This window comes from Megalops cyprinoides, chromosome 10 (assembly GCF_013368585.1).
Source record: "Megalops cyprinoides isolate fMegCyp1 chromosome 10, fMegCyp1.pri, whole genome shotgun sequence".
Classification (NCBI taxonomy): domain Eukaryota; kingdom Metazoa; phylum Chordata; class Actinopteri; order Elopiformes; family Megalopidae; genus Megalops; species Megalops cyprinoides.
This window is the reverse complement of record NC_050592.1, coordinates 7045613-7071790: the sequence shown is the minus strand read 5'-3', so window position 1 is coordinate 7071790 and position 26178 is coordinate 7045613. Positions and strand designations below refer to the sequence as shown.

Genomic DNA, 26178 nt, shown 5'->3' with positions numbered 1-26178 from the left:
ACCTTCCCCTGTGCTCCCACAGGGCTACAGAGGATACACAGATGTTCAATTGGTGTTCACAAGTGGCTGGGCAGAAAAGGAGGAAAAACATTGCACAATATCCTGCTGCTTTATCATTTATAATGTTCTACAAAATAAGCAAGTCAGCATGAACAGGAAAATTAAGTAATTGGTTTATTTTTCAATTATGAAACGCCTTTGACATAACACCCATACACTATATATAAGTAAAACTGATAAAGAAATTGACATAGAAATGATACAGAAATAGTAAATACAAATGTCATAACCTATTGAACTCACTACAACAACTATTGAATAATTTCAAAAAAAAAATTTCCCATCAGAAGCGGTACGAATTGTAATCGGTATAGATACCTGAAATAAGTATGTTAAATATGAACAGTAATAGTGGGGAAAAAATATACATATCATCAGTCTGATGGTATATGCAGGAAGGAATTCTAACAATTTCATTTACAATATGCATAATACATCATGGTGTTTAAAAAAAACACAACTGAAATGAATATGAGTATTGAAGGACAAAGTGTTAAGACCATTCATAGAGTTATCTCACGACAGTTAAATATATTCCTAGGTCCACTGATATAATACTGGTAGGTACACTTAGAGTTTTGTGTATGAAATGAACTGATTTCATTTCATGAATCTTCCTTCGTGCAATACAAATAAAAAATGTGACACTTGAAGCCTTCCATGTGTTCATATTTGAATGAAGTAGAAATCATTCATCAAGGAGGTGGACCTTTACTAACTACTGGGTGACAATTTACAGTAAGTAACAACAGATACTGTTTTGTTCAGAAAGGGAAACACTTTCTTTAACCTGTACTTTCAGAATTATGGTTAAACGGAACGAAAGCCAATTACAAATCCTATAACTAACCTAAATTGTACTGTACATATATACAAATCAAACATTCAGTTTTTACCGTATTAATATTTGTTTGTCCCACAGCAGAAGTAGATCCCAACCTGTAGTAAGCATCCGCATACACAAAGTATACTAAAAAACAAAGAAATGTTCAGAACATGCCATTTCTGCAGTTTGAGGACATGACAGGAATGGGAGAGTTAGAACCAGTGAGGGGCCCCTACAGCACAGTACATTCAAGAAATAGTCCCATGGGCACTACAAATGGTTTTCATTTACTACATAATCCACAACTGGTGGCGTTGAGAAAGAGGCATTAACATCTTGCAGTTTTGGTGGAGAAGGTTGTTCACTGGCTGGAATGGACAGGAGATCATCCTGAGGGGATGGTGACAGTGGAGTTGACGCTGAAGAAGCGTGACTACTTTGATGCTGCTCCAGGAGGTGGAAGAAAGCAAAGGCCTTATCACACTCTGTACACTCATACACAACCTGCCCAACATGCGTTTCCTGGTGCCTCCGTAGGGACGACAACTGGCTGAAAGATTTGTAGCACATGTCGCAACGATGGTCACCCCCGAGGTCCTCCATGCCAGGTTGTTCTGCATGCATCAACCTGTGCCGACAGAGACCTTGGACAGTTTCAAAACATTTCTGACACACTGAGCATTGATGTTTCCTCTTTTGGTGATGCAGACTCTTGTGTATCTTATAGTCTTTCTCATTGCTGAAAGACTGAGGGCACATGTTGCAGCGGTAGCCTCGCTGATGGATTAGCTGGTGCTTTTTGAGGTATCTCTTTTGAGCAAAGTACTTGCCACACACCAGGCACTTGAAGGGGCAATAATCAGCATGCTGTCTTTGATGTTCCTTGAGATGGTGTTTAGAAGAGAACCGCTTGCTACAGACAGGGCAGCTGTAGAAATCCTCCCCAACATCTACCTCCTCTTCCTCTTCAAAGGTTTTTGCAGTTCCTGAAGTTGACAATGTCATTGTTTTTTTGTAGGAGGGGGAAGATGGTACAGTTTGAACATCTTCTCTCACTATATGTTGTTTACGGGCACAGTGGTGCTGGCGGAAGGCATCACAACCAAAGAAGCTATCACCACACTCAGTACATTCATACTGAGTAGAGGCAGTCAGATGACATTTCTCATGTTCCACAAGATTGCTTTTGCCTACGAAAGCCTCACCACAAAGTTTACATTCGTAAGTATTCTCATCATGTATAGAAAGGTGTTCCGCTAATTGCATTGCATGGGAAAAACGGTGTGGGCAAATTGGGCATTGGTATTTGTTCTCCAACATGGTCCCACTTGCATTTGAGGCATGCTTTTTGCTCAGAACCTCCGGTGCATCTCCACACTCTTCGATTCCATGCCTCTTTAAATGATTGAGGAAGTGATGACGGTAGCTGAAACACACGTGGCATCGATTACACTGGTATAGGAATGGTTGCGAAAGCTGATGGCTGAGTTGGTGCTTCTTCAAGTGAGATCCATGCAAGAAGTGTTGGTCGCAATCTGGGCAGGAGTAAGGACGTTCTCTGGCTGCAAGGCATCCATGTTCTGACAGTTGTTCTGGGTCCTGGAATCGCTTGCAGCAAATCCCGCAGCGATATTTCTGCTGATCCACATTAAGGGGAATAGATGAAGACAGTGAGGGAGAAGCTGTTTGTGGCGAGAGCAAAGGTGGAAGGCAGTCCTCTGATTCAGTGTGGCTCTTACGGTGCTCAGCACGACTGAGCTTACAGGTAAAAGTGCGGTCACAGAGATCGCAGGGAAAGTTTTCATCACGATGGGTGGCCATATGCTCTGCCAGTTGGGAAGGTCCTGTGAAGCTCAGCTGGCACTTGGAGCAACGGTGAGGACGGCTCTTGCCATGAGTGTGCTTATGTTTGCGCAAGGCAAACAACGACACAAAACCACGACCGCACGTTTGGCACTGGAACTCCGATTTGTGGCTGCGCTGGTGCTGCTGCAGGTTGCTAAGCTGGAAAAAACACTTGCCGCATTCTTCACACTCATGAGGCTTCTCACCAAGGTGACAGCGCTGATGATCCTCCAAACTTTCTGAAGTGGTGAAGGTTTTTCCACAGACATGACAAGGAAAGTAGGGTGCAGAGTCAGAGTCATCATCATCCTCACCTTCATCACTGTCAGCTTGGCGTTCCCCTTCAACATTCACCTCTATACGTAACTCTTGCTCAGAGCGAACCAGACCTTTTATCTGGTCATCCATTCTTGCCTCCTTCAACACTTTGCGATGCTTAACCCTGCAGTGTTTTCGGTATGAGGATTTCAACGAATATGACTTACCACAGGGTTTACAGACAAATAGACTATTGGATTTTTGCACAGGGTGTACTAGAGAAGAGTGTTTGTTTAAAGATGAACTTGACCAAAACCTTAAGTGGCACAAACTACAGACAAAAGGCCGACTGGGGTCATGACAGCACCTATGGACATTCAGATCTGAAGGACAGCGGAAGGTCTTTGGGCATTCAGGACATGTATAGGGCATCCTTACACTATGCTGCAGTTTCAAATGCTGTGAAAGCATCCCTGGCTGACTAAAAACCCTGCCACAGTGGTTGCAGGCATGACCTTGTTTTTGTTGTTGCTCATTACGCCCATGGTCTTCCAAATGACTAATGAGTAGAAGCCCATCAGTGAAGCTTTGATCACATTCAGAGCATTGATACTTGTGTCCAGTATCATCTACTGTTGTGAGGGATTTCCGTTTAGGTCGATTCTGAGCTGAATCCTCCTTCTCTTTGTTGCCGTCCTTACAAGAGAACTTAGTTTGGAGCACTCCTGTCCCTGTGGTTTTTGACCCACTGTTGAATACCAGAACAGTATTTTCAACACTAGCATTCATGTCAGTAGGAATTGTACTCTCTGCATTTTCCTCCTCTTTTATCATCTGTGTCCTACGGCACTGTTTATGGTGTTTCTGAAACACATGCTTATTCCAGAAGCCCCTTTTGCAATTTGAGCAAAAGAAAGGAAAATTGCGCAAATGAGTTCGCACGTGCATACCAAGCCCACTGTTATTACAGAAACGCAAGTTGCAATATTTGCACACAAATGGTTTCTTCATTTCATATTCTGTGCGTGGAGGGGTCTTTTCAGCCAAAATGTTGCAATTTATTGGATAGTTTGTTTCATAGCCTTGATCCACTGGTTCTTCCTTGACTTTTCCAATACTTGACAACTGCAGCTGGAGTGGTGCTGGTGACTTTTGGGGCTGCTGATAAATGTCCTCTCTATGTGTGCTAAGAAAGTGCTGCTGGAGTTGTGAGAACAATAAAAAGCGTGCATCACAGTTTGCACAAGAGAAGCCCCTTGTCTTTGGAGATGCACTCTTACTTGCAGTGTCTTTGTCATAGCGGTCAGGTGTTTTTGGATTGCTAACACAGCTCCTCTGGTGGCTTCGTAATTGGTCTGGAAAGAGCAATGCACCACACTGATCACACAGCACTCTCTCTGTACTTTCCCTGCCAAGCTTGCACTTTATCAGATGCCTTTGTAAATAATCTCGACGGATAAAGCGTTCACCACAGTTAGCACAGCCAAAGGGTTTCTCCCCTGTGTGGAGGCGGGTGTGCACTGTTAGTTGGTCTTGGTTTTTGAAGCGGCGGGGACAGTAAGCACATTCATACTTCCTTTTGTCTGAGTAGTGCTTCTGAATCCTCATGAGCAGCTTAGACGTCTCCCTGCACGGCTTGTCACTATCATTTTCCTTTGCAGAATGACTGTTAACTTCGTGACGAAAGTTCCACGCTCTAGGGGAAGAAAAAGTCCTGTCCTTACACTTTAAACTATGCTTCTTTAATGTACACTGTTGGGAGAACGAAGTGCCACAGTGTTTGCAGCAGAAGGGTTTTACTGTGGTGTGCTGCAAGGCTACATGGCGAGACAAATTGATTTTACTAGTAAAACATTTGCCACAGGAACTGCATTTAACCATTTTCCCATCTTTTTCTTCTGGTTTCTCTTGGTTATTTTGCCAACCCTTTCTCAGATCCTCTAGATTGAGTCTGAAGACGCGCACTTCAAGACGTTGCCTCTTTCCTTTGCAACGATTTTGGTGCAACCTGAGATGATCATATCGGGAGAAGCAGCTCTCACAGGTCTTGCAGCGGTATGGCTTGACTTCAGTGTGGGACAAGATGTGAAGCCTTAGGTTCTTTGACCTCATGAAGCTTTTGGTGCAGAATTTACACTTGTACTCACCCTCACCTTCTCCTTTAATTACCTGCCCAACTTTTTGTTTGGATGCTGACAGTTGCTTACTTTTTAGAACATCCATCTCAGCTCTTGATCTCCTGTATCTATAAACACCGTCGCAGAAGGCTTCGTGTTCAAGATATCGGCGGTGACTTACGTATTTATGGCCACAATGCATACATTCATACTGTTTCTCCCCTGTGTGCACCACAAGGTGTTTCAAGAGGTAACTGCGGTACCTGAAAGCTTTAGGACATTGAGGACATCTGTGCTTCAGTTTGTCTGTACTCAGGGTGCTTACATCTTTGGCACCTGTTTTCATTAAACTTGCTTTCAAAACAGAACTGGAGCCCTTGCATCTTTGCTCATGAATGCTCCAGTTGTACTTTCTACAGAATGCCTTTCCACACTTCTTGCATTTAGATATCTGAAGGTGTGAGGCCTCCTTATGCTTTTTGGTTTGGAGGTCACAGACTCTCTCATGAGACCCTAACTTCAGTTTTTTATAGCACTTACCACATTTGGAGCATGGAAAGAGAATCCTAAATTCATGGCCTTTGTGATGTTTCGATAAGCTGCAGGGCCAGACAAATGTTTTTGGACAGTATTTGCACTTATACAACTTCATTGTCAGTGCTTCACTCACATTCTCTTCTTGCTCACTAACAGCTAGCTCTCTCTGTGCTTCAGAACACTTCTCTCTGTGAGTTTTAAGGGCCTCATTCCGTGCAAAGCGTTTTCCACATGCCTGACAGCAATATGGTTTTTCTCCAGTATGTAAACGCATGTGGCGGACCAAAGCAGCGCGACTGCTGAATTGGCGTTTGCACAAAGGGCAACGACATGTGGAACACTTTGGCATATGGGTTAAACAGTGTTTATTTAGCTCCGTGGCACTGTCAAAGACCCCATGGCAAAGGGAGCACTGAAACTGCTCTTCACTGTCTTGTTGCTTCTTCTCGTGCTGTTGTGGATAATTCTGCGACTGTTGTGGCCGTTGCTGCATGCGAGTATGTGTGGGTAAGTGCCGGAGCAGGTAGGAAGGGTACTTGAACTTCAATGGGCAGTCAGGACACTTCAGCATCCCTTTTTTAATGTGGTCTTGTCTGTGCTTTATTAACTCACCAATGGTGGGAAGTATCTTCTTGCAGACAGTACACTGTATCCTTCGCTGATGGACATTTTTGTGAGTGACTAGGTGCGATTTCTTCAAAAACCGCTTACCACATTCCTGGCAGCGATATGGCCGCTCACCCCTGTGCATCTGCATGTGCTTCTTCAGGGAGCATGACACCTGGAAAGACTTTCCACAAAAACGGCAAGAGAAAGGAAGGCACCCTGCATTTTTGTCAGTTTCACTGCCATTAGACATCTTACTGGTACCCCCTCTGTTTGGTTTTAGAAGGACTGAAGTTCGGTACTTCAACTGTTGTCCGGTCTTCTCATACAACTTATGTTTCCGCATGTGTTTGTACTTTCCAGACGCGTGAGCAAAAGTGGCAGGGCACAGATTGCACTTGTGACGTTTTCCCTGATTCTGCTGAGGTCGTGTTACAAGCTGTTGCCTTTCTTGCTGCTGAGGATTGTCTCGCTGCTGGTGTCTTGCAAGAGACAATTTCTTCCATTCCTGATAATTCCTTTTTATCTTCTGACTCTCCCGGCGAACATACTCCTTCATGCAACTCATCCTTATGTGTCTGGTTCGATTGGATGGATTAGCAAAAGTGCTGTTGCACAGTGCACATTTGTACACATTGCCCACCTTACCTTTCCCTAGCCTTGAATATTCTTTGAGGCACAGTTCCCGCAGGTGCCGAAAACGGTTGTGGGAATACTTGAAAAAACTTGGACAAAGGGGGCACTTGTATTGCCCCACTACAGCTTTTAATGGACCTGCAAAAGTACCCAGACTGTTTATGTTGATGCCAGAGCAATGCTGCTTCCTGTGCCTGTATAAATTGCAGGAATGTTTGAACGTCTTCAGGCAACTGTGACACTTATATGGTCTATCATCTGTGTGTGAACTGAGGTGAACAATAAGTTGCGCCCTAAGGTGAAAATCCTTCCCACATATCTCACAACTGTTTTGCTTAGGCGGTTGGCCATTCTTGCGAAAGTCCACTAATCTCACATAGCAATTACGCAGTTTAACTTGTGGGCTTCCAGGGGGTACCTCAAACAATTTCTCACATTGCTGTTCCAGGCCGCTGGAGTTTGGCTTCTGTTCCGTATGTTTTGGAGCAGCATTTTGCAGAGGATGTCGTCGGCATCTGTTAAAGCGCTTATGACGGCTCAAACTGGAAGACTGAGCGAAGTACAAGCCACATTTACTACACCTGAATGGTGTAATGCCTGTATGCTTCCGTTCGTGCTGATGAAATTCATATAATCTGTGAAAGACCTGACCACAGTACTGACATTTGTGCAATGCACACCCACTCCCTTTTCTCTCCTTTTGGGGTCGATATGGGTCACTGGAGTTTCCAAGTGGTAATTGATAGCTGCCAACTACTTGGACACATTGATGCTGTGCATTAGTGAAGTAGCATCCACAGGTCTGACACAAATGGACATTTTGCTGGAAGTGCATACAATGATGGTGCTCAATAATTGAGGATATACTCTGGGCTGTCTCCTGGCAAGCTGCACAGTGGTACCCTTTTATCTTGGTAGAATCCTTCAGAAGCACAACAGGATGCAGGATTTGCTTCAAATGCTGTGGAGACATTACACAAACCAAGTTTGGATCCCTGGCCTCAGTATCACCATCCTCTTTCACTTCTCTTGAATTCAAGAAATTCTCATGACTTATGTTAGCTTCAGCATTTCTAAAGCAGATACTGAGTACAGGAGGCTCTTCCTCTACACTCCCTGCCAAGCACAATGATTCTTGACCTTGTTCCCTGTAGGAATGTTCCAAATCCACTGGCTCCAGGGTGGGTGGGAAAGTTCGGGGCATTGAGTATTCATGTAAAACCTGGTCTACCTCTTCTCCAACAGGGGAAATAATGGTCTCCTCCTCAGTTAGTGCTTCCCCTTCCTTTCCCAGGCTGCTACCTGTGGAAAAGTTTCTGAGGCCTAAACAGCGCTTCAAGAATTCAAAGCTGCTACGCTCCCCTTCACTGTTAATGGGGTCAAAAGAATCACCCTCTCTCTTCTCAAGGATATAATTCTTGTTAATAGAGTCCATGCCAAGTTGCTTTTGACCACACATTTCTGAATGAAGATTTTGTGAAGATTTACTGCAAGACTGAAGGTCTAGATCACTGCCCTCAGTGACCGCATCACCGGGAACACTATCCTTTGTTGACATGTCAGAGTGGTCCATACAATTACAGTCACAAACTGGAGTGACAGAATTTGCTTCTACAGCATTCATTTCAAAGGTACTTATACAAATGTGGGGTTCACCAGTCACATCTTGACAATCTGGGGCACTGACGAAAGCTCGTGCACCATCAGAGCCCTGTATTGTGGAATGGTCCCCATCCATCCCTCCATCTACTCTTACAGGAGACTGCCCCCCTTCGACCTCTGTGGCAGCTTTCATATTTGAGTACTGATCATCCTGGTCCACAACCATGCCTTCTCTGCATTCTGTATCCTCACCTTCAAAATGTTCTCTCAAATCCTCAGCTGTGCCGCAAACTGATGAGAGGAATGACACATGACCACATGAGGTGGCTTCTAAAGTGTGAAGGTCACATGCATTCTGTTTAGGGTCATCGCTTTCATCGTCTCCATTTGAATCTGAATGTTCCAGTGAATTCTGAGATACATCTTTGTGGTGAAGAGAAGAACAGGGAATTTCAAAAGTGCTACCTTCCAAAGTGCTCTCATCTCTGTGGATTTCAATGTGTTGGTTACAGTCAGGTTTCAACTCCACATAAGACATCGTCCTGTCCATATCCAAGTCAGAACAGCTGCTTACATCAGAGTATTGCTCAAGAGCAGCTGAGTTTAAAAACACAGTGTCTGACTTTGTATCATGGGAGTTTATGTCTGCTCCAGTACCTGTGATACCACTACTTTTGCCTCCCATCAGTGGGCTTGAAGGGACCTCATCATTCCCCTGGAAATTGTTTTGACGCAAAACATCGAGGATTGAATCAGAGTTAAAATTAGTGCAAGACAATGGTATTTCTCTGGAGACTACACTGCTGGAGAGGTTGTCCTGCTCGATAAGATTGTCAATGTGGTGTCCTAATTTCTGCTCCAGGTTTGAAATAACTCCACGTAACTCTGCTTGACAAGGTAAGTTGCATTCATGGGCCATGTTGTTTGATCGAGGATGATTATTCCTTTCTTCCCAATCTCTGAAAATATAGGAAGAAAAACAGAAAACTGTCAGCTTTATCCTATGTATCTCTTCTAAAGATAGCATCTGCAGTGAGCTTGACTGAGACACAAGATAAATGATTTGTTTCCATCTCTTGGGCTATACTATCACTGCCTGCACAAAACACTTGGTGGTTGTTGATAGTACTAAATGATAACTGTAAACTGCAAGCATTTGACAAATGGTATATTACACTCACCTTACAGCAGCTTTTGTCCTGTACAAGTATACCAGAACAGGACAGCGTCTGCCCAGAGAACTATGGAATAAGAAAGAAAGGACTGAATACCACTTGAATGCAGATACTACACAATCTGTAAATTCACTACAAAGTATCAGTTAATAAATACCACACATTGATTATATTTTTGATAAATCAATGAACACATGCAATGTATATTAGAGTTTATTATGAATTAACCAAAGTTCAAAAACTCATAACATATCATGGTTCTCCCCAAAGAATGGAACAGCAGTTTTGCGCTGTAATACTGCTTGTTCTGCTATCATAATGACTTTTAAAAGTTACTGACCTGATGATTTTGGGAAAAAAGACTAATACATTTAAGATAAAGAGGAAACCTGACTTATTCTTCAAGGTGACTTCAATGTCCAAACTGAGAATCCCCAGGCCACAATTTTTCTTTCTCCTCTGTACACATTTGACCTAAACCATCTGTTATGATCTGGCATGCATAAAACAACTTTATCTTGTTTTTCTCAAGAGCTACACTACTTCCAGTCTAATAGCTAATCCACTCCATTTTTCTGATTATCATTTAATCTCCTTTGATCTTCTCCCTTCCACAACCCCTTGACAATTCAGTGTCTTTTTTTCTGCAGCTCTCCTGCACAAGTAAAGGACAAAGGTTGTTCTATACAGACAAATTGGCATATGCCCTGTAAGTTAGCTTCGGTACAACGAGTCTTGGAGTAAATCAGTGATAAAATCTCAGGTGTCTGGTGCAACATGTTGTACTATAACACTATCATCTGAAATGGCAGATTGTCAAATAAATATCTGACTTGTCTCACCAAAGACATTCCCAAGGCTATAGTTTAAATGGTAGCTAGCACCAGATATTGCACAGGACTCTGAAATAGCTGACACAGTTGGAACAGTCAGAAAGTATCTCTGACCACTTTGCAAGTTACCTCTTTAGCTAGGCAGAGGTGTGGAGACTGTGCCATCCCAGTTATGCTGAAAAACTATGCTCCTGGTCCTTGCCATGTAGTTATAGCTTTGTCATGGAACATTGTGATGTACAGTATCTCCAAAGCTATAGTCACAAAAGGAAGTTTTTGGTGCAGCTAGCTAGTAAATGCCCAGTGTTTGATAGCACTTTCCTAAATGTGTCAGTTGTCTTATGTCCCGCATGTCCCGCACACATTTACCATTTATTCCACTTTTTTAGCTGGGAAAGGAGGATTTACTCTTCTGTGAATACAGTCAGCTTGTTTTATCCGAAAATGCAGTAACTAGCGAGGTAGCAAGCAAATACAATTTGTACTCATTACACTACATTACATGTTTCTTGCCCCATTCAAACATGACAGTGTTAAAATGTCAATTCAGTTGCAGTAATATTCACTATAGCTGAAACTGTAGCTAGCTAGAAAGGTCTGTATTCATTGTAGCCTATTTGTACCAACAATCATAACAGGACCATTGTATAAATACAGCTGCAAATGGAAAAGCACATGATGCCATGAGAGAGCTGGCCTAACTAGTTAGCTTGCTAGCGGATTGAACAACTAACTAAATTGTTCACATCATGGACAATCTATCGAGTGTCCATGTGTTTCCCCTCACACTTAATTGACCGTTTCATATAAAGAATTCAATAATGGAGCTTCAGTTCCAGAACTCCAGAACTTCAGCTCCATGTGCTCAGCTTTCACGCTTAAAGTGTCCTGGAACTGCTTTCTGCAATGAGGACTAATAACTGCAAGAAAATCTATCAACCACCTTGCTTTGGCCAGGGAACGGTGGGTTTCCAGGGCAATTTACATTTATTTGTGGTGTGCAGTTTTGTACTGCCCATTTTAAGAGATATGCAGTTGTCTAAGTTGAGTCTGAATCCCCCCAAAAACATACAAGTAAGACATATACACAAAAAAAACAAAGCTGTCTGAATCATCACCGATAGTTATAACACTACTAGCTACCTAGCGAATCTAAATCAGGTTGCAAGGTTGCAAGCCAGAGAAATAATTAACATAGAGTACCACCTTGTCTGGCTGAAACTGAATGAGTGGAACATCTAGTGCACCTCCAAAACCTCCATGTCCTCCAAAATAACATCAACTCTTTATCTTCATAGCTTATTGTATTGTTAATGGAAACGTACACATGAATGTTTACAACAAAGAGGACTTTCTTGTAGTAAGCCAGCAATTGATGCTGTAATATTAAGTTGAAAACCAAAGCTCTCTCTAAAGCTAGGTTGCTAGCTAGCTGATTCCCTGGCTAGCTAGCTAGCAAATCCAGCCACACAGTCCATTATTTCTATGGTGACAGGATCACAACAAACTAGGTATCTACTTCACTTGATGGAATGATGTTACATGTAATCAACAGAGCTTATAAAATAGGTATTTAAGTACGAAGAGAGCCCAAAGTAGCTAACCTTAAGTTACGGAAACTATGTATGCATTTTATAAAAAGGATATGGCACTAAAAACCTTGACATAATGCCAAACCCCTAGCCATGCCAATATTCATGATATACCAAAGGTTTTGTCCTATATCGATTTTTTTATTTCCACCAACATACGGTGAGTGAGGGAAGTGAGAGGACTACTGTGGACTCAAGGAAGAAAATGGTTCCAAAAAGGGTTCAACATCTGTAATTTGGAATTGATCTGGATTCAAGCAACCCGACACAAGCGCCTCATGTACTTAATTGCCTAGCTCTGCTTTTTGATCAGCTCTTCTATCTTTTTACCATTCTCTCACGCCTCTCTCCTTCTCTCTCCCCAAAAGCCATCCAAGCTTCATGTCGTCCTTGCCTTGCACATTGCACCTACAACAAAACAATGTGGTCGCACAGTTAACAACACAAAGCTACCCATGGTTGGCATTAGTCAGAGGTCTGGCACAAAACAAGCTGTGTATGATGGTGTGTCATATGCCACCAACAGAATGCTCGGAAAACACCGAACCCAGTACAAGCAGTCTCCCCTGTGGTGATCATTTGTGAATATACAGGTCGATTTCATACAAATGGACAAATGTGGTCATGAATATACCTTAGTAATAGTGGATGCTTTTCAAAATGGACTGAAGCTTACCCATGCAGAAAAGCAGATGCTAACCCTGTAGCATAAGTATTGCTAAAGGACTTCATCTACAAATCTGGCATTCCCTAAAGCAATAGCAATAACAGTGATAGAGGAACTCATTTCACAAGACAAGTAATTAAAGAACTTTGCACTGCTTTACAGATAAAGCAAAATTTTCATTGCCCCATCACCCCCCTGGACTGGGTGAATGGCAGAATGGGGTTCTGAAGAACAAACTGGCAAAGCTGTGTGAAGAAATTCACTTTACATGGCCCGACACCCCTCCGTTGGCTCTAAGCATGAGAGCCATGCCACATAGGAAAACTGGACTGAGCCCTCATAAGATTGTAACAGAACCCCCCATGAGAATACCTGTATCTCCTCCCTTGAATATAGCTATGGATAATACATGATGAAAATACATGTGATGGTTTTGTCATGCTCTTGGTAAAAGAATCAGAACGTATCATTCAGAAGTGAGGGGCCTTGCCCAAAAAGCCTGATTCACCATGTCACCCCATCCAACTAGGGTTCTAGGTGAACATCAAGGTCCACCAGCAAAAGGCATCCTTAGAACCACTGTGGAAAGGTCCATTCCTGGTACTCTTTGTCATCAACAGAACCAATGCTACCTGGGAGCAGTGGCCCAGAAGCAGAAAAAAGGCACACAAAGCCTGCATACTCACATAGGTACGAAAAAATGGCGGCGCACTAGGTCGCAGCGGCCACTCCGGGTCCCAAACATGGTGCTTTATGCAAGCATTAATTGGTTTTTTTCATAACTACCCATCACTCTACATGAGTACCAGAAGCTCTGGTAGACATGTGTATAACCATCAAACTTTAACCAATATCGGCATTCAATGCCAAACTCAACCAGATGGGGTCTGGTTGGACCAACTGCGCCGCTTCGGCATGCTCCGGACACCGGACCGCAACACAGACTACAAACCAACACCTCAGGCTTGTAGCAGTGACATCTCCCTGCCAGATGCGCTGAATGACTTTTACACACATTTTGAGGCATAGAACAAGGAACTCACAAGGAAGACCACCCCTTCCCCCAACGAACAGGTCCTTTGCCCATCTACAGCTGATGTAAGGAATACTCTATGCAGAGTAAACCCACAAAAAGCTGCTGGACCAGACAACATACTTGGTAGGGTGCTCAGACAATGTGCTGAGCAGCTGACAGGCATTCTCACGGACATCTTCAACATCTCCCTGGGCACATTGACAGCGCCTGCTTGCCTCAAAACAATCAGGATTATACCAGTGCCCAGGAAGTCAACCGTGTCCTGCCTCAATGACTAACGGCTTGTAGCACATCGTTACAAAGTGCTTTGAGAGGCTTGTACTGAGGCACATGAAGGCCCACCTCCCAGACCATCTGGACCTATTGCAGTTTGACTACTGCTCCAACCGGACAACTCATGATGCCACCTCACCCTCTCCCACTTGGACAGAAAGGACAATTATGCCAGAATGCTGTTCATAGACTTTAGTTCAGCATTCAACACAATCATTCCACAGAGGCTGATAGGAAGCTGAGCCTACTGCGCATGAACACTTCTCTCTGTAACTGGATCCTGGACTCCCTGACTGACAGGCTTCAGTCTGTCAGTATAGGAAAGAACTCCTCCAGGGTCGTCAAGCTGAGCACCGGCGCCCCCCAGGGCTGTGTGCCGAGCCCACTGTTGTTCACTCTACTGACACATGACTGTGCTGCCCAGCACAGCTCTAACCACATCAAGTTTGCAGATGACACGACAGTGGTGGGGCTCATCAGTAACAACATACAGAACAGAGGTCGGCTGGTGGACTGGTGTCGAGACAACAATCTGTCTCTTAGCATTGAGAAAACTAAAGAGATGAGCCCTCTGTTTACACTCCTTTGAACTTCAACGGCTCTGCCGTGGAGACAGTCAACAATGTCAAGTTCCTGGGAGTGCACATAGCAAAGGACCTCACCTGGACAGTCAACACCACCACCATAACCAAAAAGACCCAGCAACGTCTCCAATTCCTGCGGAGGCAGAAGGTGGCCAGCCTCCCCCCTTCCATCCTCACCACTTTCTACCAAGGAACCGTAGAGAGCATCCTCTGCAGCTGCATCACTGTCTGGTTTGGGAATTGCAATGTCGCTGACCGCAAGTCCCTACAGCGGATAGTGAGGATAGCTGAGAGGATTATTGGGGTCCCTCTTCTAACCATGGAAGAGCTCTTCCAGAACCACTGCATCTGGCATGCAACCTGCATCGCCACAGACCCCTCCCAGCCCTCCCATGGACTGTTCACCCCCCTGCTCTGGCAGAAGGTACCGGAGCATCCGTACCATCACTGCCAGACACTGCAACAGCTTTTTCCCTCTGGAGGTCAGGCTCCTCAACTCCTCCCTGCCCCTGCCCCCCCCCCCCCCTCCTGCGCCTGCACAAGACCCACACCCCCGGAGCACAGCATGCCCCTGCCCACTCCCCTGGACTGAGCATCCCAAAGTCAAAATGCACATAGCCACTTTAAAAAAGTGTAATCTGTTTACATATTTACTTATTTGCACTCTTTTGTCTGACACTTTACAATCTGATATTGTCTGTTTATTTATTGTCTTGTGTATTTATTCAGTTGTACTGGATGTAGCACCATGGGTCCCAGGGAAACGTTATTTCAACCCTACTGTATACTGCATATGGATGGGCTGACAATAAAATCTCTCTGACTCTGAAACAATCACACTTCAAGAAGTGGTGTGCTAGCAAGCTCTCCTGCTGACACATGGACTGACCTACATAAGCACAGAAGAGAGAATGAGAAGAGAACACTTTCTAGATGTTGTTTAAACATTTTGCCGCTGCTGTAAATCAAAGCTAATGGAGGGTCCATCACCATGCACCTCTCACTGCCTCTTCAGGAACTTGTATCGTTGGGGTGGGATGATATTTGTGATGAATGGAAATTTTATTTTAACTATTCTGTGAGGAAAAGAGTTAAGACCTAAAATATGATTTAGGGGATGTGACTATACCACAGATGGTACAAACCGCAGAATACCCAGTATGTTAAAAAACCCCATACCTGGCTTTGAAGAGGAATGGTCAACTATATTATTCTAGCAAAGTGGGCTGGAGCACTTGCAACTACACATTATCAATTAACCAAAATGTTACAACCGCAACTCAGAACACAAGCAACCCTTGTACTTTCCCTGCTTTCGTATACTGGCCTCACAATTACGACCCTAATGAAGGAATTAACACATTTAATGCGGCCTACTTTATGTTGTAAAATAACTTACGCATGGCTCCCTGCCTGTTAGCCAATTTATCAGGATCCAGGCTATGTTATACCTGCCGTGCCTATAGACACCTATCCACTCCTCCTTCCCACACTAGGCACAAGTGAAAGATTGCTGAAGGGGACAGATTTTGTGCCATTCTTTTCCACATGCATGGGATTGGGCCATAAAGAAGATCTACTTGGTTGCTGATGTGCTCGAGAAGAGTCAGCAATTACATCTATGCTGCCCTTAAAGAACTGACAATGGAAATTGCTGCTATCTGTACCATGATTCTCTAAAACCGTTCAGCACTTAATTTTCTGCTTTCTGCCAGCAGAGACACTTGTGCCCTAACTGGCAAAGCCTCCTGCGCCTTCATCCCCAGTAACTCGCGACAGATAGATGATCTTGCATCTCACATCCAGACGGAGACTGCTAAGCTGCATGAGACCCCTCAATCCTGGTCTCCTTTCGGGTGCATAGGAGGAACACTAGAAAATCTTAGTACTACGATTGTCAAAGTCATTATTACTTTACCTGGTAAGCTTTCGTTTGTATACCTCTGTGTCCTACCAAATGCCTCTGCTTTCTTTTCACCCTTCACCTCCCAGGCCCAGTGAAAGTGCATTTGCTATTATTGTGCACAGATTCTAAACCTGAAGGTAGCGGATAACCGCCTGAGTGAGGTATTGAAGAAGCTTTCACTTCCTGAGCAAAGACATGAGTAACATATCAGAGAGGAGTGGGAGACAGGGTGGTACTACTGTCTTTGTAATATGGTCTGTGTGTTGTGGTGAGAGAAAACACAAAAGGGGGAAGTGTGGAGGTAGAAACCACAAGATAAACTCATCGCTTGCAGAAACTGGTCTGCAGACTCTGCATGTTCCTGAATCCTGATATGGTGTGCACTCTAGGCAGGAAGCCTGACAATCTGTGAGCCCTGAGTTGAAAAGACAAGCTCCTCTTCTGTGAAACATCTGCACCGCTCCTTTATTCTTTCTCAGTTTTTGCAGTTGACAACTCAACTAAGCCTACAAGAATGTAGAAGTGCTTTAACTGATGAGATTTTTTAAATAAAAACTACATGACCACACCCTTTTCACTGAAAATATAAATTCTGTCATTCATCCCTGTAGACAACCATTATGAGTTCCCTGTAATTCTGTACCCTGTATAATGTACGTGTCATACTTGTGCTTTAACAACATATTTTTGCTGTATTAACCTCCTAAGCAGAGTAGCGTTTTCTTCCACACAAGCTTGGCAGTTGTAGGATCACCATCTTAAAAAAACATATAACTTGCTCAATGGCTTTCTGTGAGAATCCTTGATGTGTCATGTGATTACAAAGTACCTGGTCAGCTACCGATTAACTGGTAAGTCCTACATCCCCGACACACTGTAACATACAGATTAGTGGTGTATTTGGGAGAGTACTGAATTCCAGCTTACTTTAGGGAAAGACAAGATATAAACAGTGAAGGTTTGACTGAAAATTCCACTCCTCTAAATTGAAAATACCTTGAAATAACTTGAAAATAAGTTGAAATAACACCCCACTTGTCATACCCCATATTTTACTTGTCCTGAACAATCACACAAGTATTAATATCAAAGCCTGCTGGACCTCTCTGTTCCTTTCTGAACATCTCTCTGAATATTGATGGTTCTCTGTTGGTTGGCATGTGCTTAAAACCTGGGCATGTCATAAAGTCTACTGGCATAAGCAACGATCACATGGGTACTGTGGTATGAGCTGGTCAAAACAAGGCCATTCTCCTACCAGACACAGTGATTAAAGGGTACCCTCCAGCGTGATACAATACGAACTAAAATGTCTGGTAATTAATATTAGTAATACAGAGACAGGAAAAACACAGGACAGTGCCATTTGCAGCATGATTTTAATGTTACCGCCTGCATTTGTCATTTGGTAGCCAATTAACTAGCTAGTTAACATAAATGTTACTGTAGCTATATACCAGTGACTGGATTAAGAAATTGTTTTGTGGTTGTACTTTAAGAATGTGTTCGTTTTTATAAAAGGCTTGCTAGGTAGCTCACAAGCCTATTAGATCTTTGTGCTTAGCCTTGTAACATGGTTTATTGGTAGATTATCTATGTAGACAACTCTGCGCATAAATATCATATTTGTACAAAGGTTGTAGGTGTCATTATATACCTAGCTAGGCATCTACCATAACTAGCACCAAGATCTCTTGCAGCCAAAGTTGTTGAGGCTAAGGAGTTGTAAATATTCTTATTCTTATTGGTAAATAAGTAGTTAGTGAGTATATTTCCTCTGTCCTCTACTCTGTTATTTCCCATATTATGTTCATTTTAGCTATTATAATTAACATTAATTTGTTACATTTGTTATTTGTTGTAAATATTTATCAACCCATTAGCTATTTTATATGAATGTTTCAGAAAATGAAATTTCCACTATATGAAAGTGGCAGCCTTATCCAATAAACAGTGCTTTTGACAGAGGACAACTAGCTGGTTGGCTAGCTTGATGAAATCACATATCGTGCCGCAGCTCCTACATCAGCTTCATGATCAGTATCGTCTGTCAGCAGGGCTTAAGCACAAGAATGAGTGGACTGCAGATTTCTATGCCAAGGCATAGTGTAAGCGTAGAAAAGGGCCACATTCCTTAGTCCCTGTTTGTGCACACAACCCCCACCAGCTTAAAACATTAAAACATCTGTCCTGCTCACAAGGTTATATGGTAATTTTGAGCAAAACAAATTTTGCAAACTCAGCTACCAGTATGACCAAGCCGACAACTGTCAGAACCGCAATCCATAGGGCTTTGAAGAAAATGTTGAGATTTAGGGGGAAAACCACTCTGAAATGGGTGACTTCAAGCAGGAATTATCTGGCTGCAGGACTACCTAGGTTTTGACAAACAAAATGAAACAAAACCTCTTCTGCAAAGCAAAAGGAATTTGACAAAAGACACCCTATCAGTGAAAACAATGGCAAACACAGAAACCTCAGAAGGTAGTGGTGGGGTACACTGTTGAGGATATGTATCGCCCCAACTACAGGATCCCCAGCTTCTTGTCATCTAGCTAGTGACTCCAATAGTCATCCCAGGCATTACAGCTTGGTTTGCCTACTTGACCAAAAAAGGCTACCTGTATGTAGATGATTATGCTTCAGTAAAAACATCTCCCCCTATGTGGTTCCATGCCTGTTGGGGAGTTAGTAATGAAAATAAAATAATAAGTATTAACCAAATTGTTATTATATTGCATCTATACTATGATGGCTAACAAGCAACGAGTTACAGTTATCTAGCCAACAGTTATCTATATTAGTAAAATGGTATACCTCAAAATTGTGGTTCATTGTAAGAAGCTTTCATGAGCATTATTATAGCCCCTCAGTGCTTGTTTGCTCATGGATACTCTTAACCCCAGGGCTGACATGGCACAATAGCAGAATACCAGACATACCATGCCCTTGGCTTGGAGACTATATACCACAGTCCCCCATCGCCCAAAGGGACTGACTAAATATACCACACTTGATGTTCTCTCTAAAATGCATTCCAAACAGGACAAACTCTGAGCTTATCCATGACTCCATGGTTAGAGGCCTATTACAAGTCAAACCTGCAAGTGATACAGGTAAGGACTGCATACAGCCCAAGTACGTTTGAAAGCCTTGGCGATACTGGTTGGAAAGCATCTCTCCAAGAATTCCACGATTCCTAATGCTACAAGTGCTACAGATTCTAAATCTCTCTCACCTCTTCTGCACATAATGCCCATCGGGTAAGAGACACTGGTATCCCAGACAGGGTGCTCAATATCCCCAGCCTGCTAATGTGGCACAGTACACAGATGAGTAGGTCAGACTACCAACTGGTAAAACACACAGTGTCCTTCGGTGCTGAATACAATCACTAACAAGAGACTAACCCCAAAAAGATGACTACCTCCATCCAGAAGAAAGGTGCAAGAGTTTAAGAAGGTCCACAAGCTCAGTTGGGTTGGTTACAGTTCAGACGTGTCCACAAACTGCTCTTCTGCTTTATCGTTTTCTGACAAAAAATCTTAATGCAAGACACAAGACCTTGGCTTGTATCCTGCCATTCTCATTACCATTCACCCAGCGAATGCCAGTACACTGACTATGTATACTACACTTCAGTATGGCTAGTGCAGGTGCCCCATTTCCCTGAGTGAACTAGAAAGCACTGAAGAACCATAATCTAGTGGTATCAATGGTAGGATGACGGTAAAGCCTAAATCAAAATTTCCAAGATGGCTACACACATCCAAGTTGTTAGCAGTGTCTTCTTCCCCCTCATCCTTGATGGTCTGACAGCTGTAATAACTGATCATCATTTCTAGACACTATGTTACTCCTTTTTTCAACTTGAGTGCCACACTGTGAAATTAATTAGAAATCTCAGCAGAAAACAAACAACGCAATCACAACTTTTTGATGTGTAAAATAAGATTGGAGGGACCATTTTCGTACTTCCACAACTGCTTTCTTTTCCACAATACAGCCAATGACTATTTATACTCTGCTCACGTTAGGACAAATTTGTGCCTGATCATAATTGCAAAATACTAAAATTCATTAACAAAACCCTGAAAACATGGAGAAACTTCAAATACATTTTAACCAGGTTGGTCTGATGTCAGGATTAGCAGGAATACAGAAATCATACCCTCCATTGTGCATTAATACAGAAGCGATGTACTATATATCTAGCTAGATAGCTAGCTAATTGGTGGAATTTACAGTACCACCATCCGATATACACTATATGGACAAAAGTATTTGGCCACACCTGTTTTTCAGGGTTTGGGCTAGGTCCCTCCAGTGAAGGGCAATATTAATGCTTCAGCATACAAAGACATTTTGGACAATGCTATGCTTCCAATTTTGTGGCAACAGTTTGGGGAAGGCCCTTTTCTATTCCAACATGACTGTGCCCCAGTGCACAAAGCAAGGACTATACAGATATGGTTTGATGAGTTCGGTGTGGAAGAACTTGACTGGCCCGCACAGAGCCCTGACCTCAACCCCATCGAGCACCTTTGGGATGAACTGGAATGGAGATTGCGAGCCAGGCCTTCTCGTCCAACATCAGTGCCTGACCTCATAAATGCTCTACAGAATGAATGGGCACAAATTCCCACAGAAACACTCCAAAATCTTGTGGAAAGCCTTCCAAGAAGAGTGGAAGCTGTTATAGCTGCAAAAGGGGGACCAACTCCATGTTAAAGTATATGTATTTGAATATAATGACATTACAGTCCCTGTTGGTGTAATGGTCAGGCGTCCGAATACTTTTGTCCATACAGTGTATATGCATAGACCCATTTATTCGTATACATATGTGTAACCCATTAAATTGGCATTTATTTGCCATACAATTCTACATCCATGGAACAGAAAAACAGACTAACAAATTGACAGCAAGATCATAACACTAAAAAGGATGCCATGCTGGAAATTCCACTCTATAGACCTCCACAAATGAAGCTAGATTACAACAGAGAACCATTTATGTACAAGTGCATGATCTTCAGCAAGCAAAATGCCAGAAACAGAATCTCATGTCCCACAATCAAATAAAAACATTCAGGGATTGGTTCAGGTCAATTTGTTCACAATCAGAATATTATAGCAAGTCATATATTGGTGTTTTCAATACAAATAAAGTTACAGTTCCCTCCACGTTTATTTATAGCCCTGAACAAATAACAAACAACAAAACAAGCGATAAAAGAAAATGTACATATTGGACCATCTTTTCTGCTAATATGTAAAAAAAAAAAAGACAATCTTAATCGTACTGCACAGAATCAATTCAGACTGTTCTCAACTAATGAATTTTAATCCTGAACACAAGGCCACGTTTATTCACATCCCTGTAATTAGCATTTTGTAAATCCTCTTTTGGCATGAGGTGTCCTGGCAAAATTTTTCCTGCAATGTTTGATGTTCTGGCACTTTTTGACCATTCCCAATTGCTGAATTGCTCTAGGTCTTTCAGATCTTTTAATTTTCTTTTGTAAACTGCATTCTGGATTTCAAATTTCAAACCACAAATGCCTGACTGGATGCAAGGTCTGATGACCAACGTGGTTAGTTGAAAGCCTTTATTTCATACTTAGTTAACCATTTCTTCGTAGATTTGGATGAATACTTTGGGTTAGTATGCTGAAGCATTCATTTGTAGCTAAGTTTGAACTTCTTGGCAAGGGGAACCTTTTTTGTACAAAACGTCCAAAATGGATATCAAGGCAGAAACTGTGCAGTCTGAGGTGCCAGATTAACCAAAACTGAGGTCAAACTTTCACTCTTCTGTCTGCATGGCCTTACAAAACATGACTGAAACATAAAATTGTTTTACAAGTTTAACTGCAGGAAAAAAGAGAACAACTAATTTTTCTGCATACGTTCAGTTCTATGCATGACTTTGAGGTACGTTTATTACAATATTCTTGGAATCCAGCCAAATTAGGACCAGGATACTCAGTGCCAGCCTCAACGATATCTCAAACTAAGAAAATAATGCACAAGGCTGTCTGATTTTGTGTGGGATGTGCATACTGTCTTGCTGTATATATTGTACTTTACAACTGTATTTCAGAAAAGGCTTGACTAGCTTGTAGCTGAGATAGTATCCCTTATGCTGCATATCTTTGATGCAAGAATCCCAGTTTAGCTGTGGTGACTGAAGTTCCAAATTTAGGATTTAATTATTTGTGGAGAGTCTGAATGTGCTCTGGGTACTGCTATTAAGATGCAAGTGTAACCTTTTTTAATATTGTAAAATTCTGTAACCAGAAAAAAACAATGTTTTATTATTTTCTTTTATAGCATGAATTTGTTCAAATGCATCATGGATATTAATAAATATGGAGGGCACAGTGTTAGTACCCTAGCCAAGGTTGTTACATCCAGGTTGCATCTCACTAGATGGATAAGCCACACCTCAATTTAGCTAGCTAGCCAATTTTTCATTTGGTGTTTGTTTCTTTGGATCTAAGAATGGCACACACTTGTTAGAGGTTTTTCTTTTGGTTCTACAGTAGAACACTAGATTGTTCACTAGATGTTCTCTTCATACCTATGATTCATTTCCCCAGTTCATTTTAAGGCTTCAGCATGTCAAGCCTTGGTTGCCAGACATCTCAACAATTTCCCCAGTCATTGGAAATGAGACTGACTATGCTGGAGTACCTTTTCTTAAGGTGTCTATTCAATAAAAAAAAGAAAAAACAAAAACACAAAAGAAAGCCAAATATTGGTTCAGACCAAATATTTTCTGTCAGGGTTTTCATATGCATAAACATTTCTTTTATGTCAATCTCCACTCCAGAATTATCACATTTAGCACAATCCTGCATAATCAAAATTAACTCACTTACCCTGTACATAAATAAACACACGTCCAAGGGCTGTGATTTGCATCTTGCTGTTCTCCATGTCCTGTCATTCCCAAACCGCCACACAGTGCATGTCATGACAGAGAATATTAATTGTATTTTAGACTGTGCTTTATGCAATATATTTTAATGTACAAATATTTATACTGTACTCCAATAGTATATAAATATAAATGTATTAAATCCTACATTTATCTGTCCTATTCTTGTCTAAAGTTTGACTTTCAGCCTGTGCTCTTGAATACAACCACCACCACAGTACTGCAATTCAATTCCTTATGGCCTGGATCACAAAAAGGATTTCCAGAAATGCATTATCCCACAAATATCATATCATTATAATACTGGCTATACTTGCACATGCGTGTCCATTACTATGTAACCCTTCTCCCTTAATATGACTATGCATGTTTTTGTTGAAAACACTGGATTAACTGGAGTCTTGATTTATGTGATTTCATTTTCAAATACTGCGACTGACCTATAACCCGGACTGATATTGAGGCAATGATTCATCATAAGCAACAGAATTCCTCCAAGAAAACGTATTAAATGTAACGAATAAGTTGTATTTGGTTGCATGTATTGCTTAATTTGTTTACGGGTGGTAGCTAGGCGTACGTCCATCAACTCGACAGCCCAGTACACTACTGTCAAAAGTTCGTTGACAGTATATCACTACTGTCTTTAACTACACTTTTGAGTTGAGTACACGTTGTTGCGTGGCGCCAAGAAAAGAGATATTCTGATAAAGGAATCACACCTGATAAATTCAGTTCGCAATACGAAAATATTAAATTGGAAGGGAAATACCTTTGCGAAACAAACTAAATAGACTTACAAGAGGTTTACAATCATGTGTTGTTGATGTGTCATCCTCCGTTCGTCTTGCTCTTTATTAAACTTAGCTAACTATAGGTAAAATACCTTGTTCGTAAAAACAACAGACCCACGGTGACTGTCAACTTACTTCGCTTGACTAAAGTATTAAGAATGCGGTTTGTTTGCAAATTTGTGCTTGGTGACCAACATAAGTTGCTTGTCAATGATAAGCGATAAACCGAACAAAGTACCATGTCATTTTACTTCTTGTTAGCTGGCGAAATAGCAAGTGCAAATATTTTTTATTTCATAATGACTCAATATTACACAAAATACATGCTTCAGGTAGAACTATCTGTAATCTGTAAGGTGACTGACATCAATGGACAAACTTCAATAAATTCCTAATGGCCTGTGCATGCACACTTTTAACGCATCTGCACGGGATCAAAACGACGTGATTTGAAGGGAGAAATTCTGAGGGAAAGGGTGAGGTAGCTATCCGAGTAGCTTGCTGGCTATCGAGCTAGCTAGGTACAGACCAGGAGAAACGAACCTCCGCCATTTAAAATCTCCAAACAGAACAGAACGTTAAGCAAACTGTATAGCGTACTTCACTGCACTGACAATAACCAGAGTAACTAGTTAATATTCTACGCAAGCAATGCCGCTGTTTTACAGTGATTCCTGACCCTTACGGAAGTGATTGTTATGAATATTCCGTAATATTCTACTGTTCTCAAAGATAGCTACAAATGGCTTCTCCTCAAAAACTCGGTGCAGTTCTCAACGTTTCCTTACTCACCGTGGTCGTCCTTACGTCCCTTGTTTGTCTTCCTTTATCAGTAACACAATCCTCTACCTTACACTGAGCTTGCTACATCTGCATCTATTACATTTTCTTTTGACTTAGGATCAGTGGCGATTTCCAGATACTATGAAACTCGTTTTACTGTTTTTTCTTTTCCTCCCTTTCTCTCCCTCTTTGGCGCATTTACCACACAATGTGCCCAAACCCGGGGCATTTTTATGACACCACTTGCTAGGAGCCAATCAGAGGGATTGTAAACGTTTTTTGAGCCCGCCCCCACTGTTACGGGGCTCTAATTTACACGCTCAATTTCTGCGCATTGGTATTTCTGCGCATGTACTTAGCGTGCAACGGTGCAATAGGACGTTGATGGCGCGAGTGCGGCCATTAGGGAAGACCACAGGACTTCAGTGATTGTCTGGAAAGATAGTCATCTAAAACGACTGAACAATATGTATGCCATGGCAAATTACTATGGTGTTTACCAAGTACTTTCCTAGAAATTCTAACAATTCATTGTGGTTCATGGTAAAACTAGAGCAATGTTAGTGTACATCATTGTTAAAAGAGCAACATAGCCACCAGGTAGGTTATTAATGGAAAGATCTTGTTTTAGCACCACTGAAATGGGACACAACTGAAATTTAAAAAAGAAACTGTGTTACAAACCACAACTGTCCAGTGAGATTATAATCAGGGTCTAAGGTCTTGTTCACACATGGAAATCTGTGGTCTTCTTCAGATTTTGAAGATAGGGACACCTCAGTCAGTTGGTACAGTTGAGTATTGAGGCATTCAAACTCAATATGAATTTCATTACTCATCATTGTTGAGCAAGAGTAACCACAAGTCTTGCATAGGTTTGTTCTTCACGTGCTAATTCCCTACTTGTATTTTCTGAGAATGGGTATATGACTGGTTTAATATGACCGTATAATATAGACCAGTGGACTTACACAGCAACACTCTAAACCTATGTTTCTGAACAGGAAAGGAAACTCTTAATACATCTGTTGACAGGGCTGTTGATCTCATGCCAACAATTCAAAGGGAACACTTCTTGCCCAATAGGCAGAACCCATGATAC

General features: G+C 42.1%; 2 protein-coding genes across 2 annotated transcripts; both read right to left on the bottom strand.

The window, feature by feature from the left end:
• Positions 1-421: 421 nt before the first annotated feature.
• znf1035 (zinc finger protein 1035) lies at positions 422-7927 on the bottom strand. Its single transcript, XM_036538026.1, has one exon. The coding sequence runs from the start codon at positions 7856-7858 to the stop codon at positions 1157-1159; it is 6702 nt and encodes a 2233-aa protein (XP_036393919.1). The 5' UTR covers positions 7859-7927; the 3' UTR covers positions 422-1156.
• Positions 7906-25267, bottom strand: LOC118784384. Its single transcript, XM_036538615.1, has 6 exons — positions 25086-25267; positions 23441-23501; positions 12418-12495; positions 9669-9728; positions 8026-9446; positions 7906-7913 (listed from the first exon to the last, which is right to left on the bottom strand). Exons 3-6 carry the CDS (start codon positions 12468-12470, stop codon positions 7906-7908), a joined length of 1542 nt encoding a protein of 513 aa, XP_036394508.1. The 5' UTR covers positions 12471-12495; positions 23441-23501; positions 25086-25267.
• Positions 25268-26178: the final 911 nt, after the last annotated feature.

What these genes read in the sequence shown, in the direction of transcription:
- znf1035 (XM_036538026.1), bottom strand. Translation starts at nt 7,858, where the DNA reads ATGTCTCCACAGCATTTGAAGCAAATCCTGCATCCTGTTGTGCTTCTG.
- LOC118784384 (XM_036538615.1), bottom strand. Translation starts at nt 12,470, where the DNA reads ATGAAGCTTGGATGGCTTTTGGGGAGAGAGAAGGAGAGAGGCGTGAGA. An exon ending in GAGAGAGGCGTGAGAGAATG is followed by an intron (nt 9,729 to 12,417) that starts GTAAAAAGATAG and finishes CTTATTCCATAG; the next exon opens with TTCTCTGGGCAGACGCTGTC. An exon ending in AGGACAAAAGCTGCTGTAAG is followed by an intron (nt 9,447 to 9,668) that starts GTGAGTGTAATA and finishes CTATATTTTCAG; the next exon opens with AGATTGGGAAGAAAGGAATA.